Source organism: Clarias gariepinus, chromosome 16, assembly GCF_024256425.1.
Source record: "Clarias gariepinus isolate MV-2021 ecotype Netherlands chromosome 16, CGAR_prim_01v2, whole genome shotgun sequence".
In the NCBI taxonomy this organism is placed as follows: domain Eukaryota; kingdom Metazoa; phylum Chordata; class Actinopteri; order Siluriformes; family Clariidae; genus Clarias; species Clarias gariepinus.
The window spans coordinates 18,978,063-18,997,692 of record NC_071115.1 but is presented as its reverse complement, the minus strand read 5'-3'; the positions used below and the strand labels follow the sequence as shown (position 1 = coordinate 18,997,692).

The window sequence follows — 19,630 nt, the reverse complement described above, 5'->3', positions numbered from 1 at the left end:
CCAGAGGATGACTGCAAGATCATAACATCTGGTTTCAATACCCAAGGTAGATGTTTAATAATGGTGTCATGCAGTGATGATCACAATACCTCAGTTCACTGTTCCTGAAGCAAAACGCATGTATTAATTGAATAGAATTTCAGGCCCCCTTATTTTTTTCTTTTCTTTTTTTTTTTTGCCATATGCCCAGTTTATGAATTCCCCAGTGCTCTGTACATTGACATAAACAGATTAAAGCAGTTCTAAACTAAATGCCAGTTAAAGAACAATCAGGTGGTGTAGATCTATGGGTCGCTTTAAAAGTAAACTCCAGCAGGCTCCTCAATACAGATTTATTGTATGAGCTTAATTAAGTATTTAAATATAAGGCTCAACTGTTGTGTAGAGTAATGGTTTACTATTTGATGGGTACCTGCATAGTTAATATAACACATCATCGGCACTACATGAATATTCTATAAGGCAGTGTGGAAGAATTTATGAAAGGCTTATATCAAAATGGAAAAATCATATTGGAGAAGCCAATGGTGGTTTTTTTTTTACTCCCAAAACTCTCATTCCAGAACCACTCTATCACAATTTGATTCATGGAATATGTCTGTGCCATCGTTGCGACATTACATTGCTGAGCCAAGACCTGACTAACTGAAGCAACCTAGATCATAACACTGATCTAGCTAGATCAAACAGTCTAAGACATGCAGTAAAGTTGGTTTTTCCAAATTTCCTGGAGCATATAACTGGGTGTGTAAGTGCTTGTGCTGTGATGGGTTGGCTCTCCATCTAGGGTTTACATTGCTGGGGGCCCAGCAATGTAATTTATGTGTATTACAATTATTATTTGGGCTAGCTTATGGGCTTCATAAGGCTGCTCATCTAAATAATACAATGTGTTATAAACAGATTAAATAATATATTTGTTACATATATGTTACAATACACTTCCTTTCTTTGCATTTTCCACTTTCTTAGAAAGCTGTTCATATCAGCTCAGATGTTGAGGTTTGAACCGGATCAGTAACTCAGCGCCTTAACTAATAAGCCACCGATTCCCAGTAGTGTAAACTAGTAATATTCTACAGTATGTATTTATTCGAGCTGAGTACAAATAACCAGGTCCTGGGTGAATTTATTTGTAGGATTTTTAGTAAACCCACTCAATACGTGAGTAGTCAAGCAAATAAATATGTATAAAAATGCAAAAATACATATAATTTTATTAATAATAATGATGTGTTCTTAACACACTGTATAGTCAAAAAAAGTCACGCATGCTAAGATTTAATGTAGTAACCCTCAGCTTTGATAAAAGCACACAAAATGGTGTCCAGTTCTTTTGCGAAAATGATTCCTTATGCCTTCATTCCAGACCCACTCTTTCACAATTTGAGTCATGGAATATGTCTGTGCCATCATTGGCACATTACATTGCTAAGCCAAGACCTGACTGACTGAAGCAACCTAGATCATAACACTGCCTCCACAGACTTGTGCAGTGGGTCTATGCGTAATGGCTTCATTGATTCATATGCTTTTGTTCTTTCCATGGTGTACACATCACTCTGAAGTACGGCCAATCTGAACTCATCAGACCACATGACATTTGCATTGCTTCAAAAACCAATATTGATGTTTTCTAGCAAACTGAAGCCTTTTGTCAGATTAGTCTCATTAACAAGTGGTTTTCTTATGGCCACACAGCAGTCAATCCTGAGTCCTCATCACATCAAGTGTGTATGGAAATGCTCTTTATTTGCCTATTAAATATGGCTATGTTTTTTTACTGTTAATTCTTTACCATGCAACCTCACGTTTTCTTCAAGTCATTTCCATTTATGATTTTTTTCATATTCTTTAACATTTCTTTTACAAAGTTGGCAGTTCTGCACTATAATTCCTGGTTTTGAAGGATTCTTTACTCAGGATCTCTTGAAGGATTCTTTTTTTTTTTAATCAGGCAGTGTTTATGTGTATATAATATACATATACACTATATGTATATACACTATATACAATATATACCAGAAAAGTACAAAACTGTTCTTTCATAATAGAACAAATAGTAGTTCAAGTATCAATGAAACATACACTATATTGCCAAAAGAATTCACTCACCCATCCAAATCAGTGAATTCAGGTGTTTCAATCCATGTTTACGTCCATGGCTACAGGTGTATAAAATCAAGCACTTAGGCATGCAGAACGATCTCAAAAACATTTGTGAAAGAATGGGTCGCTCCTAGGACCTCAGTAAATTCTAGCGTGTTACTGTGATAGACAAGTCAAGTCATTAAATTTCCTTGCTACTGAATATTCCAAGGTTAACTGTCAGTGGTATTATAACGAAGTGGAAGTGAGGGGGAACGGCAGCAGCTCAGCCATGAAGTTGTAGGCCACTTAAAATTACAGAGTGGGGTCAGCAGATGCTGAGACACAGTGCATAGAGGTCGCCAACTTTCTGCTGAGTCAATAGCTACAGACCTCCAAACTTTGTGGCCCTTCATATTAGCTCAAGAACAGTGCATAAAGAGCTTCATGGAATGGATTTCCATGGCCGAGCAGATGCATCCAAGCCGTACATCACCAAGTGCAACGCAAAGCATCGGATGCAGTGGTGTAAAGTGAGCCTCCACTAGGCTGTAGAGCAGTCGAGACATGTTCTCAGGAGTGACGATTCACACTTCTTTGTTTGGCAATGACGCGTCTGGGCTTGGTGGTTGCAAGAAGAATGGTACAAAGCAAGGTCCATAAAGACATGGGCTGACCTTAATCTGATAGAAGACCTTTGGGATGAATTGGAGCCGAGACTGCGAGCCAGGCCTTCTGATCCAGCATCAGTGTCTGACCTCATAAATGTGTTTGCATATGAGTATCACAAACACCACTCACATCTGAGGATGAAGTGATGGGTGACTGATGGAGAATCACTCATACGGTATACAGTATACAGTATAGAGATCTACACGTATAGCTTACAGGGTTCCTGTGATGGCTTTGAGAACCCCAGGTGTAGAGGAGCTGAGAGTGGTTAATAATTCACTCTGAAGGATGGTGGTATATAAGGGGCTGTGAACGCTTTCAGCAGAGCTGAGCTGAGCTGCAGAGCCGAGAGGATCTTACACACATCTGATCTTCTGATGGAACCCTGCAGCTGAAATAAAGCCTTCAGAGATTCTGCGATTTAATTAATGAGGAGGGCTTTTAGAACAGCGCTATACCAACTCTCTCTCTCTCTCTCTCACACACACACACACACACACACACTGGGTTGGAGCGCACTGAGTAGTGGAGGCGGCACGATGCGCTTCGGCGTGCTGGTGATCTCGGCGGGTTTCCTGGGACTGTTCAGCTTCACCCTGCTCGCCGTGGCAGTGGGCACCGAGTACTGGTACATCATCGACGCGGATCACGTGATCAACTCCAGCTGGCACTTCGCGAGTTCGCACTCGGGGCTGTGGAGGATCTACGAAGGTGAGTAAAACCATCTAATCTCCCGCTCGCAACTTTTCTTTTCACAACATCGGATTGTTCATCAACATTGATCATAAATAATCTGCAGTGATTTGTGTTTAATGTCTTTGTGTGTGTGTGTGTGTGTGTGTGTCACTTCCGCTTATCTGTAGGTTCAATTAAATCTATCATTTATTCCCAACCAGATGCAGTGGACAGGATTAAATGTCTCGGTTAATATCATTATTATATTATTAATAGAGATTTACAGTTTATGTACTGAATTATTGCCCAAACGATAATGTTCTGGTACATGTAATTATTTTTCTTGCATAGAAACTTGATCAATATACACTGCCTGGGGGAAAAATAATAAATATAAATAAAAATCATTTTTAACTGCAAAATGTTAATAGACTTCTATTAAAGTGAATAAAATAGTCCAGCAGCTGGCAACAGGTTATTTAACCCTAACTAATGCAGTGAGGGCGGTGATGCATGTCGCCGGACACATCCAGGTCTTCAGATTCCTGTCCTCTGTGTGCATGGAGTTTGGATGTTCTCCTTGTGCTTACCCTGGGGTCTCCGGTTTCCTCCCACATTCCAAAGACCTACAGATTAGGCTAATTGGCATTCCCAAATGGCCAATTAGTGAATGAGAGTATGTGTGTGTGCCCTGTGATGGATTGCCGTGTACCCAGCCAGGTGTACCCAGCCCTCCTGCCCAAAGTCAACTGGGATAGGCTCCAGGCCCCCGTGACCCTGAATACGGAATAAAGCGTGACTGTGAGTGAGTGAATGAGTAATGCCGTGAGAAGCTTCTTGTGGTCATGGCAAAGTTTCAGAAGAGTCAAATTATTGCCCTGCTGAAAGCAGAAAAAATAAAAAATCTAAGGAGATTGCTGAAATGACAAAAATTAGGTAAAGAACTTGAAAAATGCATTAGTGAAAACTGGAAGGATAATAATGAACCGTCCATCATGTTTAAGAAGGACGAGAGAAAAAAAATGAACCATCTGAGCTCGTTTAAAAGTTTGTTGAAATCAAATTGTAAAAACAAACACCTGTAGAATTTATGCCTGTGTTCAAAAATGAAATTATGAGCACTCATACCTACCCAATGCAAGGGACTGGGGCTAAACAGCTGTTTAGCCTTATGAATCCACATATCAGTGAGACTAATTGTAAAAAAAAAAAAAAAAAAGGCTTTAATTTGCTATGGAGCATAAAGAATGGATTGTGGGGCATTGTTAAATGGCCATGTGGTCTGATGTGTCCAGGTTTATTCTGTTCCAGGGTATGAAGTGTGGCAGATGAAGTGATGCACCCATTGTGCCCAGTGCCTACTGTACAAGCCTGAGGGCTCAGATACTGTGGGGTACAAGCCTGTGGGGACAGTGTTATGATCTGGGGTTGCCAGTTAGTCGGGTCTAGGTTCAGCAATGGTATGTGCCCAAAACATTTAATCAGCTGGCTACGTGAATATACTGAATGACCAGGTTTGATCAGGTTTGCAAATAAATGCTGTGCCATCACATAAGAATATTGAATGCATGCTGTAATTAAAGCAAAAGGGGGTCTGGTTTGAGTGTGTGATATATATATATATATATATATATATATATATATATATATATATATATATATATATTTGCAAGGCAGTGTATTTAATCAGGAAGAGGGTTGGCAGAAGACTAATAGGCAACAGTCCTCATACGGGAATAGATTACTTTTTTTTAGTGTTAGCAGTGCGGCCTCCAGTTCTGAGGGGTTGAATCCCATCCATGGAGTTGGTGTGTGTGGAGTTTGCATGTTTTTCCTGTGCTTGGTGGGTTTCCTCAAGGTATATGATTTCCTTCTACAGCCTGAAGACAAATTAGGCTGTTGTGTAGATTAGGCTATCTGGTGTTTACAAATTGCCTGTATGTTCCAGACCCTTGCTGCACTGTACAGAATAAGCATTATAGAGAACGAGTGAGTGAGAGTGCTTCTCTAGATGCTTCATCAATCACAAGAGCACTTTTTTACATGGACATGAGAATAGAGTATACCTTTAGAAATAATTTCAGCTATACGGTTGAATATTATGGAGAAAATGTGGTGCATTAAAGCTTTCGTCTAAAAGCTCATTAATGGTACACTTAATGCAACGATGGCATCCTGGCAACAATGAAGTTTCAGATTTGGTAGCTTTATTTCTAATTGTTTAAAAAACTGTGTTTTGCTATTAGAAATATTTCTAAATAGAATCGCTTTAGGAGGCTAAACAACTTTTAACAGAACAAAAAATAATTTTATGTGCTATATTTTATTTTTCATTCAAAATAGGCACCTTTCTTTATGTTATCCCTCTTTTTCATGAAATGTGTGTACATAACTTGATATGGAACAAAACAATTTATCACCCATATACGACATGCACTTCATGCAGGTTTCAGTTGTGTAATGACCTTTTATAACACCAAGCGAAAAAAAAAAAGGAAAGAAATACCTATTAGCATGATAGTGGCCAAGTTTAACCATCTCCTCTTTCTAACAAAATATAAAGTATATTCGCTGTGTTGAATGCATTGGCGACATGTGCTTACAACATTCCCACAATTTTCAATATTATAATAATTTTACTGTAATAACGTTACACTTAGCAATATTAAACATACTCGCAGAAGAGTTTCTCACAGTACAATACAGTGGGATAAATTAGGGCGTACAAAAAACGCAGGCAACTTGCACTAGGGAGCACTGCTGAACTGTGAGTAAAATCATCTGCCTAGAGAAGACAACTGAATGAGGATATTAAGTTATTCGTCACATATACATTACTGCAGAGTGAAATTCTTTATTCTTTGCATATCCCAGCTTTGTTAGTAGGCAGGGGATAAATTGCAGGGTCAGCCAGTACAGCGCCCCTGGAACAGACAGGGTTAAGAGCCTTGCTCAAAGGCCCAACCGAGCAAAGCTGGGACTGGAACTGCCGACCTTCAAATTAGAGCCTTAACAAACTGAGCCAAAACCGTCCATTAACCATTTAACATACAGTATTCCATATCCTTTTTTAGTTGTCTCTAACGACGAGAAAGAGCCTTGCCCAGTAGCCTGTATGGACAATGCCAGTGCTGGGTGAAAGGAGGGTATTTGTCGTTAGTGGGGTAGATGAAGTTTTTTTTTTTTTTTTTTTAGGCAGAGGCATTTCCAATATCACAAGCTATCTTTGTTTACTGAATGAACATTCAAATTTGGACAACCACCTCTGTGTTTGATTTTCTTTTTGAAAAGAAGTTTTAAAATGCTTTCCAATGATTCAACTGACAGCTCTCTTCCTGGGGCAGTTCTTTCTTTCTTTTAGCCAAGTTCAACTATTTTTATTTAATTTAATGATTTGTCCCAGTATTTGTGTCAAGAAAGCAATTCTGTATTTTTTTCCCTCAATATTGAGTTCTTCCACGATTGCTTCTCCTCTACTTGATCTGGAAATAAAAATATGCCTTAAAAAATTATTTATTTTAATTTGCTTGAAGTATGTTTCATAAAGCTAGATTGTTCAGCCATTAAACTACAACTGTTTTGTGTCATGCCTCTAATTTGTTTATTTTCTATGAAGTGAAAAATCAGCATAAACATCTGGTGATTCCATAATTTTTGCTAGAGGTTGTACTGTAGGTATGCTGTCAATATGAGTTCTTTATGTAGACGTGAAAGAAAATGTGTTAGCCCAAATTACTTCTGTTTTACTTTGACCCACAGGAAAAAATGGCAGTTTTCACGACATCTCCTTCTACATGGATACATCTGAATTCAGTGAGCAAGAAAAGCATCTCTTAAGTGAGTCTGAGAAACACCAATTGCCTTTAATGTGTGAAATGGAGTGAAATGAATACAGATTCTAGACAGCACCTGCCTAGCAGCTCTAGCTTCTTTCAAAGCATCAGAATAAAAATAGCTCAAAGGGACAAAAACTATGATTAATATGAATTATGATTCATATTAAGTAATCTTTTTTTATTGATGTTAAAATGTCTGTGAACATTTCAGAATCTAACAATATTGGGAATATTCTTTGTTAAAAAAAACAACAATCTACTATTCTGTGTCATGCCAACAGTAAAGCATCCTGAGACCATTCATGTGTGCAGAGTTGGATCACTCACAATTTTGAACAAAGCCATAAATAGAAAATGATACAAAAGCATTCTCTGGGAGCAACTTCTCCCAATCACCCAAGAACAGTTTGGTGACACACAATGCCTTTTCCAGCATGATGGAGCGCCTCGCCATAAGGAAAAAGTGATAAGTGTTTCGGGGAACAAAACATAGAATTTTTCAATCCATGGCCAGGAAACTCCCCAAACCTCAATCTCATTTGGGTCAGTCCTCAGGAGGCAGGTGGACAAACAAAACCCTTTGACAAAACATTCGGAGTAACTCCAAGCATTGATTATGCAAGAATGGCTGCTGTTAGTCAGGATGGGGCTCAAAAGTTCCCACAGCATGCCGGGGTGAATTGTAGAGGTATTAAAAAAGAAGGGTCAACATTGCAACTATTGACTTTTTGCATAAACCTAATAAAATTGTCACTAAAAGCCTTTGACACTCATGAAATGCTTCAGTATGCCACAGTAATATCTGACAAAAAGATCTAAAAACACTAAAGCCGCAGACTTTGTAAAAATTTATATTTGTGTCTTTTGGCCATAGCTGTATATTTCTTGTTTCTAGACCTGCATAGGATCATTGTCATCCTGCTGCCTCTTAGCCTGGTGTTGCTGATCTTCGGAGGTATCTTTGGCCTGGTTAGCTCTCTCGCCCGCAGCTATACATTTCTCACTGGTGTGGCTCTGTACTTTCTCATCTGCAGTAAGTAATACAGGATTACCCATGAGGTTCTTCAGGTAAGGGGATACAATGTATAGTGTGAGACAGAATATATATAAAAAGGTCACTAAATTAAAAGTCAGAAAACAGGTACAATAAAAGGAAGAGTTCTTCTAAAATAATCGCTTTTCGTTACTAAATAATTGCATAAACAAACCATATATGCATCTGTATAAGCATCATTTGCATTTATTTTATCAATCTTTCAATTCCATCAAATGTATGCATTCCTTTATTCATTGTACACAAAGACTTAACATTTTATTTAACTCCCTTATGTCCTTTATAAGATTATTATCAAGACATTATTGACAATTAATCTGAGCACACCACAGAAGGTGAAACTTATTGGTACAATTGTGCCAAATATGCAGTGGTGGATTAAAAAAAGGGCAGATCCCTAGGTATTTGTACTCTGACAAAATGTTCATCATTTAAGACATGCTTGGGTGTCCAAGTGTAAAAGTAAGCTTTAATTAAATTTTATTATTCCCAACATTATATAATATTATATTAAATAACTATAACTATAATAACTATAATATCTAATAATCAATAAATAACCTACAAAGGTTATTTTTATTATCTGGATAAAAATCCAGTCAATGACCGCCCAAAGCTGGGAACCTATGGACTGCAGGTCTTACAGTAACTGCAGCCGCCTATAGTTGCTGAAAGTTTGTGGGTCTTTTTATCGTCAGTACAGTAAGTCAAAAGCATGCTCAATTTAGTTGAGATCCAGTGACTTACTTTTTAGCCATTTAAGAACATTTGCTCACATCTCTTAGCCATAAGGAGCGCTTGCGCTACTATGGTGGTGCTTTTATGGTAATTTTCCATCTTTACTTTAAAGCATTGTCATTTCAGTTTTGCATTGACTAAATCTGAATCTGAAGCAGAAAGTGTAGCTCTATACACTTCAGAATTCCTCCTGCCACTTCTATCAACAGTCTCATCATTACTACACACCAGTAACCTAGTCCCATTTTGCTGCCATACATATTCAAGCCCTGGCATTGCCTCCACCATGGTTGACGAGGTGTGACAAGGTGGTATCTGTTTGATCATAAGCCAGTCTTTTTTTTATCACTATGCTCTTCTCTCCCCAATATCCCTAAACAAGTTAATCATGGTCTCATCTGTCCACATAATTGGCATAAATAGTAAATAAATCGAAGTTTCTGTTTTTGTAAGTCTGTTTTTTTTTTTTTACAGCCTTATGATGGCCTGTTTCATACCTACAAAATGCAAATTCAACTCCAGACCGTTCCTAAATTTGACATGCCATACCTTTTCATAAAACTGATAATCAGTCAGTTGTCCAAATACTTTTGAGCCTGTGAATGTGGAGTGATTAAACAACTTAATTGATAATACATTTTAAATGCATTTATTTATTTATTTATTTATTTATCTAAAACCTGTGTGTAAAAAATAAAGTACAAAAAAAAATATATATAGTTAAGGCTAAATTTATTCTGACATTTAGTTTGCCTATTTAATAATAATAATATATCCTTAATAATTGCCTGGTTTGTTTTTAGTTAATTTACATTTTGGGTTGAAATGTAACATAGATACAGGTATTTACAGCACTAAACAGCAAATGCCATTGTGTTACACAGCTACCATGATTGCAATGGAATGCACATTCAGATTTTTAAAACCTTTTAAACCTTAATTGCTTAAATGCTCTCAGCCTAGATTTTCTTTTCAATCACCGTCCAACTTCCAAGTGTGTAGTGCTCTGATTATAGTGGGTTGCTTGTCTGTCACAGGTTGTTAAGCATTTGGAGCTTTGTGTAAGCTTTGTTAACATTCATGCACTAAAACAACAGATGTACTGTACAGTGCAGTGGTAGCCAAAAATATTGAGACTAGTGTGAAATTTAAGGTTTTAATGACATTCTCAAATTTTGAAAATAATGATAATCAAGATAATATGTCATTTGAAACAATTTAATTGCTATACAACAATTATCAACTATCAACAATGTACAAAAATCAATAGAAAGTAATCTATTCTTCAAAACCTGCTGGATCTGGCTGGGCATAGAGCCAACAAGATGTCTGCAGTACTCTGGTGTCACTCACTCTTTCCATGCCTGCTTGGTTGCTTTGTGTAAATCATGTACAGAAGACAGTTTCTTAACTGCTACTGGTTATTTACTATTGTCCCACAGTTTGCTATTGGTCTGGGGGTTGATCCCGGCCATGGCACCAGAAGCTAAATACCATTGTCACATAGCCAGTTTTTCACAAGATTTTCAGTTACTTAGCACAACTCTTTTGGCAGATATGCTTGAAGTAATTAGAAAAAAATATCATATGCACAGGCAGAACTAATACATGGCATACTGTATGTTATCTTAATACAGTTGGCCATCACTGTATGAACTGGCAGTGGGGGTTTGTCAAAACATAATATTGGCAAAAGCAGGGCCAGTCTAATGTCTACTGTAATTAATCTGTTAATTTGGGTTTTGACAAAAATACACTGATAAAAATGCAATATTAACTCCATGTCCTGAAACATTACTCTAAGTGATTACTGAAATCTTTTTGAGTCTGCTGTTCTTAGTTTAATAAGACTTTATCAAAGCATGCATAATTAGGTCCATGCAAATGACTTCTTTAAAAACAAAGGGACCAGAAACAGGATTTAAGAAAAAAAGGGATGGCAAGAAGTCAAGCTAAATGTCTTTGGACTGTGGGAGGACAGACTGGAGATAACCTTCCAACCCCCCAACCCACACAGTAACATCCCCAGTGTACTGTAGTTCATATGAGTCTAACTGAACCTATAGAAAAGAATGGTAAGATGTTATTTTATCACTCTAGGTGATAATTCAACAGTGTGCAGGAGGTGTGAGGTGTCAGTGCTAAGCCACCATGCCACTACCAGGAATATAAGCATCATCAAAAATAATGATTAGAAGTCACAGCATATACCTCCAATCAGTATTCTCACATGTTTGTGCCCCCAGTTCTATTTACCAGTTCAAATTTTTTTTTACAAGGGTCTTACAAGGGTTGAGAGAGAGAGAGAGAGAGAGAGAGAGAGAGAGAGATAGATAGATAGATAGATAGATAGATAGATAGATAAAAAAAAATCATAAACATCTATTATCTTCAAGCTTGAAATTGGTAATGAAATCACTAGAAATATGTTGAATTTATTTAGGAAATATTAGAAAAAAGACTTAATTCTGGATATTTTCGATGGCTGTCTAGGCAAGATTCAAAAGTACATAAATTCTAATGTTGTGGTCTCAAAATATGCTATAGAGTATGCAGAAAAAAAAATCAGTTTTATATAAAGTTGTTTGACAGAATGTATCTGCATCAAAATCATATGAGTTTTCCCAGACTACCAAATAATTAAATAAATTTGCAAAAGTGTACCTTATTACGTTCGATTCATTTCACAGTTAGTTTCGAAAATATCTTATAATTAACCAAACATGTTATAATGAGTTTGTTACATCTAGCATCTCAGTGGTTTCAGTCAGCCTGGTCCTCATGCCAATGTCCCAGTGGCCAAATACTATTCTATGAAAGAACTAAAGTATAGGCTGATTAGAGAAGAGAGTCTGCAAGGATGTGTGAATAACATATCATCATTATTTTTCATTTTATTCTTTAGGGAATCCAGCTGCTGAGATTTTTTTTGTCCAACGAAACCCACATTGGTTTCTAAATCTCTGATCATATTAACGTTTTTTTCACAATGTCTAAGTTGTAAACATCGACATGTTTTTAATTCATTCTGTGAAATTGTTGAAAGAAATTGGTGTGATTATTATAGGCTGCCTTTTACACCTCCTCTATCAAATCATCTCTCTTGAGGTCCAGAACATTCGGGTATTTAATTAGTCAGAAATTGGCTGCATGTAATAAGATGACCGACAGTGGAAGAATTTCCATTACCATCTGTTTTCTGACCTGGGGCTACTTTCTAAAGGATGTTTGGCTCAGCATGAGACTCATCATCTTGATGTGCACTTTCAGTCTCTTCTTTCTCCAATCAGTCTTTGAAAAACAAGGCTCATATACACTCCAGCCCCTTTACCTCAGAACATACTGCATTGCAACATAGCACTGTTTTGTCTGAAGTTGTTTTTACCTCGCTGCTGTGCAGTCACTTAGGGTCGATGGAGGAGCTCACAGCACTAAAACGGGCTTAATTATTTGGTCTGCGCAGAGCTCAACACTCTCGTGTAATCAGTAGCACATGACCCATGAGGAGACCCGAATCAATTCTGTGATTTCATTGCGATTATAATTTGTTTTTCTGTGCAGTTTAATCTTTGAATGCCCACTTTTAAAATGCCTTTCGGAAACCTTTCACTGATAGGACATATATACAGTATGTATAAATATACACTGATCAGCCCGCACATTAACTCCACCGCCAGATGAATTAAATGACATTTATTATCTATTATATACAAGTAATCAGATGACAGTATCATGGACACTCAAGGCTCCTTTATACAAAGTCTAGTCCATACACTCCACAGAAGAAACAATGAAGCACAAACTACTGAAAAAAGGAAATGCTGATTAGTTTTTAAAATGTATCAGAACACCCCGTACATTAGTGACGGGGAAGTTTGGATCATTTTAGTGACTCGGTTCTTTGAATCTCGTTCATCAAAATGAACAAATCTTCCATTTAGTTCATTTCGTTCTTTTGATCAAAAAATTTTTTACATTTTCAATAAACAGACTCCTAACACATCTACATACACAAATTTTGGCTATGGTTCCATTAATGAAAATATTACACTGCAGCTAAGGATAAACAGATAAACAGCTCACCTTCCATATCTTCTGATCTGAATCGTTTGTTCTTTTAAATCTATTGCACTGCATAGCGTCCATGGGAATCACGTGACAATTCAAACTAAAAGACTCAAAGGTAACTACTTATTTCTGTTTCCTGTACATAACCTACAGAGGGTTTGTGATGCTTTGTGCATGCGCGCCCAGTAGAAAATGAACGAATCCCTCTCTGAGACTACTCGTTCCTCTGAGTGAGGTTAAAGACTCGTTCAGAAAGAATGAATCGTTCATGAACAACCAATCACTACAGTACATCAGAGCATGGGGCTTAGCAGGCAAACCACTCAAGGTCATTGATCCAGTCTTTAAACCCCCCACCAAAGGAAGCAGTGGCTTTGGGTACTGCGGGTTGTGGGTGCAACCTCCGGGTGCCAGACACCAGACACCAAAACTCACTCACTTAGGTCTTTTGGAGTAATGGTCCGAGGGGCCAGAGCTGGTGGCACAATTGCAGCCTCCGCAATATCAGGCAGAATGTTTGGGCTGATCAGTGTGTTCTGAAATTTGTTGTTGCTAACATCCATTTATACAAGCCTACATTTTTTGCAGTAAGAGTAAGATGGATGTGTTTTTAATATATTTTTTAATTAATATATTCTATCCATATAATCACTCACATTCTCTCTCTCCCTCTCTGTCATTATTTATCATTCAGTCCAGATGTGCTCTTATGCTTGTGTTATTATTAGGTTCATAATTGCTTCCTTTTATTTCATAACAAAAGGGACAAAATCTGTATAAAATTCATGAAATTTTGTGCAAGCTCAATTGATTTTTTTCTGTTAGTATAATTAATAGGATGGATAATGTGAGAATGGTGTGTTTTAAAATAGAAGTTAAATGGGTAGCATACTGCAAGTGTGAACAAATGTCACTTGATCATTGTCCTCATTTGTCTTTATGAATAGAATTTTGAGTAACGAGAGAATAAGAAACCTTAAGTAGAAAAAGAGAAGGTTTGTTCCACTTGTAAACTGTAACTGTACAGAATTTTTATCTGTAGTCATACTGATATAAATTGAATATAAATGATATATATTAAATATAAATTAATAACAATTCGTTTAATATTATCAAAACCTGTTTTATGCATAAAGACAGGATGTAAAGAGACAGTGGAGACAAATGGGAAATCCTTTTTAATCACCATATAACACAACCATGCACACTAACTATGAGGCTAGGATTATAAACAGGGGCTATACGCTAAGGAATAACACACAGTAGAGTAAACACAACACTTGTAGAGAAGAACAAACCAGAAACCCAGAACTTAAAATGCAGTGGTATACATAAACAAGACTCAGGTGCAATCATAATCAGGAACTGAAATTTACATGCATATTTACATAATTACATCATGTGACCTGAAGGGGCCGTGTAGTCCAGTGCCTTCCTAATTGTCCCCTGCTGATTGTAATGTTTTAGTTAATTGGTACCATGGTGGGGTCGTGGTGAGCACAGTGGCCTCACACCTCTTGGGTAGAGGGTTCAGTTTCCACCTCGGGTCTGTGTGCCTGGAGTCGGCATGTTCTCCCCATGTTAGGGGGATTCTTTTAAATACTCCGGCTTCCTACCACAGTCCAAAGACATGCGGATTATGCTAATGACAATAGGCGTGAATAATAGACATTTCCAAATTGCACATAGTGTGTGCATGTTTGTGCCCTATGATGGATTGGCACCATGTCCACGGTGTACCCCACCTAGTTCCCCAAGTCTCCTGGGTGGGCTCCAAGCCTTTCATGACCCTGTACAAGTGTGATAAGGAATGAGTAATTGTTAATTTTAAAAAGTAGAAGAAAATCTGGAAAAGAAAGAATAAGTAAATATATAATGTAAAACAAAAGCACAAATTTCACTCCTGGAGTCAGTGAATTATGTTTGTCTAATTATCGTACATGAAACCAGAGAGGCCATGAAGGCGTCTCTTTTTTCTTCACAGGCCTCTTTACACTTTCTGGTGTGTGCATCTATGTGAGCTACTCGCAGCAGGCCTTGGACGAGCTGCGGCGGCTGGTGAGTGGCGAATTGCTCGCCCACATACACATGTCCTTCGGCTGGTCCCTAGCCTCGGCTTGTATCTCTTATGCACTTGAGGTGGCCTGTGGCATCCTACTCATGCTCGCAGCTCGTCTTGTTTATCTTGAGCTCCACCATGAGTCTACTGCTGCTTTCTCCATGGCCTAAAGACACCACAGAGGGAAGCATATTATACAGTATTTATCGCCCTGCTTGCAGCAGGCTGGCTCACAATAACCTGACTTTAAAGTTCTTTTTTTTTTTTTATTGGAATTAATTAGAATTCAGTGAGTGCTCACCGATGTTCATATTTTAGAACATTTAAAAGTGAATTTGTTTGTTTTAAAAATGCATATTTTACTAATCTTGAAGCTGCTGGATGTTGAAGACAGGATGATGAGGCATTTTATGTTGTTTTGGGTCTCAGTTCATGTTTTCATGACTCTGAGGTTATCTGCTACTGTTATCATCCATCACATCAGTATCATTGAAGAGTTTTGTATATTTGAATAGTATATTCCCACATATAGTATTGTATAGTATAATATTGTACTATTTCATTCACTTAGTGAAACAGCAAAACCATTTACCTTTAACATCAACTTGTCTTTTAGATAATTCTTATCATTTACCTCGCTGATTGTTTAAATGTGAATTTGTAAACTAAATTCAAACCTTAAACATACAGTGTAAACTGGGGCCCCAGGATGATGCATTTAATATTCTAAAGGGGAAAAAAATGCTTTCACAGTGATCAAGCTTAGCAGTTTTTAGCCAAGCTTAGCCAATTATAGTCAACTGCCACACTGTCAACCATATAGTCCATGCTAACAGTTGTCATCACGGTAAAGATAAACATAACTAGTTAGAATATAACCTAAATGACATCAATTGTTTCACTGTAAAAAGTAGCTTGTGTTTATAATTAATGTAACCCCTCAGAAAATTTATGCTTCAGAACGCAGATGCTTCAGATGGCCTAATCTGCATACAATTTGTGACATTTGTATTAAAGGTTATATTTTTTTAGTTATAAATTGTAAACCATAATTTTAAATATAGAACAGAAAATAAATGAAATTATTGTTAATATTTGACATAGCACAAAGCAAGCAGAACAAGATAGTTGGACATAAGACATAAATTATTCTTGAAGGAAAATGGGCTGATGTCTAATATCTCAGCATGCTGTCATCTCAGGGTCATGGTACAGTATGTGTTTACTTGCTCCCCTTGAGGCTAATAGAAAGCTACGTATAAAGTGAGGAAAGCAAACCCACACACCTTTTTTGTTTTATTATTTATTCTGTGTTAAATATGTATGTTGTAATCTGATCAGTGTATATTTGTCCGATCCTGTCTGCCTTCTCCAAAATGGCTTTTAGCTGACTTCCAGCTCAATACTGTTGCCTCAGTGTAAACCTGAACCTATTGAAAATAGTGCGTGATGTATGTGTCTAAAAACTCGTGCCAAATCCTACAGCTCTGACTGTAAATGACTGTAAATTACTGTGAATTACAGGATTGCCAAGGCAACTCACAGCAGCTCAGAACACCCTGTTATAAGCTATATACAAGGTGGCCCAAAAGTCTAGATCCATAGGGATTTTTTCTTATAGGAAATTTAAACAAAAGATCAAATAGAACCAGATCTAACACCACTTGTCTTTATTCTTTGGGGTTGTCTGAAGTCTTTGATTTTTTGGAATCGATCCTAAATGCATTTTCATGTTCCGATATATTTCAATCATAGGCGAGGTCTGACATTTAGGGAGATGGGGGGGATTTTAAGAACAGACATCAGTACAGCTACTGCATAGCATGTATGCATATACAATACAGTGGGGAAAATAAGTATTTGATCCCCTACAGATTTTTTAAGTTTGCCCACTTACAAAGAAATGAAGGGTCTATAATTTTTACTGTAGGTTTATGGTAAGGGATTGAGACAGGATATCAACCAAAAATCCAGAAAAAGAACATGATACAAATGTTATGAATTAATTTGCATTTTGATGAGGGAAATAAGTATTTGATCCCCAAGCAAAACATGACTTAGTACTTGGTAGAAAAACCCTTACTGGAAAGCACAGTGGGAAGACGTTTCTTGTAGTTGTTTACCAGATTTGGACACATCTTGGGATGCAGTTTGATCCACTATTCTTTACAGATTTTCTCTAAATGTTTAAGGTTTCTTGCCTGATGCTTGGCAACTCAAAGTTACAGCTCTCTCCGTGAATATTCTATTGGGTTAAGGTCTAAAGACTGGCTAGACCACTTCATGACCTTAATGTGCTTAGACCACTCCATGACCCTAATGTCCTTTTTCTTGAGCCACTCCTTAGTTGCCATGGCATTATGTTTGGGGTCATTTTTATGCTGGAAGACCCATCCACAATCTTCTCATCTAAAATTTTACAACACATGGCCTCATCCATTGGCTCCTCATCCATTGGCTCCTCATTTGAGGCAAGTCAATCTGTACTGAAAAACAGCCCCAAAGAATAATGTTTCCACCTCCGTGCTTGACTGTAGGGACTGTGGTGTTCTTAGAGTCATAGTCAGCATTTTTCTTCATCCCAAATCAGCAAGTTGAGTTGATGACCAAGAGCTCAATTTTGGTCTCATCTGACCACAGCAGTTTATCCCAATCTTTCTCTGTTCATTGGCAAACCTCAGGCGGGTCTGTACATGTGTCTTTTTGAGTAGGGGAAGCCTTGCTGTGCTGAAGGATTTTAATCCATGCAGGCGTATTGTGTTACCAATGGTTTGTTTGGTGACTGTGCTCCCAACTGCCTTGAGATCATTCACAAGCTTCTCCTGTGTAGGCCTGGGCTGGTCCCTCATTTTTTTCATGATTGTTCTTACTCCATGAGGTGAAATCTTGCATATAGGGCATTAATGGTTACTTTGTATTGCTTCCAGTTGTAAATAATCGCTCCAGCAGGTGTCTCCTTGGCTAGTCTAAAGCTTTTAGCTGATGGTCTTCTAAACCATTCCAGCCTTGTGCCGGTCTAAAATCTTGTTCCTGACTTGCTTTGACAGCTCTTTGGTCTTCCCGATGGTGGTGAGGTTTGAATGGAAGATAGAGATTTTGTGGACAGGTGGCGTTTTTTCACATACCACATTGTTGTTTGGAGCACCTTCTTAAATTAATATGTGTACCATAAGAGCACATAACCAGTCTGTAAAGGTGGAATTATTGTTGGTTGGTAGGGGATCAAATACTTATTTCCCTCATTGAAATGCAACTTAATTTATAACATTTGTATCATGTGCTTTTTCTGGATTTTTGGTTAATATTCTATCTCAATCCTTTACCATAAACCTATGATAAAAATTATAGACCCTTAATTTCTTTACCTCTTCACTGTACTGTATATTCATATTTAGGTTATCCTATGTATAGGTTATCCCCAGTTGTTCGAGTGGATAACCGCGTCATCCAGATAAGCTGCAGCCTATGGTCGATACTGGCGGGGCACATTGTCCATTACGCGCTGGAAAGTGGCTGGGGTGCGGTGCAGGCCGAAGGGGAGGACCCCAAATACTGATTGACGCATCAGGCTTGGGCATGGCTTTAATGCAGGGGGCTGGTAGGGGGATGTGCACCCCTCCCTGCTGCTTGAGTAGACTTCAGCTGTCTAAGCCTTCAAGTCTTGGGTCATCTGCTGTAGTAAAGCCTGTGCAGGGGTTGCACATAGCTGGCTCTGGGCCCAATGTCAATATAACAGAAGACAATATTGACTTAGCTTGTCATAAAGCTAAACAACACATTGCATCAAATCAGCTTCTAATCACTTTGTGCTATATGAAATATAGATTTATGCAGGATAGTTGTCTTTCACACACGAGTGTGAAAAGGTTTGATGAAACTGAAATATCACTTCATTTATAATATACTTCTGTCTTTTATATTCTCTGCAGGCCTTTAAACTGTGTGTATCACCTCATGATTACCACACCACCTCGGATTAGAGAAAATTAGAGATTGAGAGCATAAGTAGCAGACACATCTCAGTAAAACTCTTCAAAGCAGAGATTATTGCATATTTTGGATGCCTTCAGTATTGCTTTACAAGGTAGTAATTAATAAAAATGAAGAAAGACCTGTGAATTAGAAGGTGTGTCCAAACTTTTGACTAGTAGCATGGATAGTGATTTTAGAGAGCAATTACTTAAAAACCTTCTTCAATATAATTATTCTATTTTTATGGTGATGACAGAGTTAGTGAGTAGGAACTGATGTATGTGGGATTGATTGACTCACATTTAGAAAGGACTAATTCATGAATCAAAATAACCTCCAGATTCAATGCCTTGCTTTCTACTGTAAAATTACTTCATCTTTATATTGTGTTTAAACCTTTCGCCTTTATGTTTAAAAATTATAATTAAACTTTTGTAGAAGGCTAAGTTGCTGTGCTTTATTGAGTTT

The 19,630-nt window shown here is 37.6% G+C and overlaps 1 protein-coding gene across 1 annotated transcript; it reads left to right on the top strand.

Moving 5' to 3' along the window:
- Positions 1 to 3,299: 3,299 nt before the first annotated feature.
- LOC128545036 (transmembrane protein 235) lies at positions 3,300 to 15,360 on the top strand. The gene is made up of 4 exons (XM_053515373.1): positions 3,300 to 3,471; positions 7,195 to 7,272; positions 8,167 to 8,304; positions 15,116 to 15,360. Exons 1-4 carry the CDS (start codon positions 3,300 to 3,302, stop codon positions 15,358 to 15,360), a joined length of 633 nt encoding a protein of 210 aa, XP_053371348.1.
- The last annotated feature ends 4,270 nt before the right edge of the window (positions 15,361 to 19,630 follow it).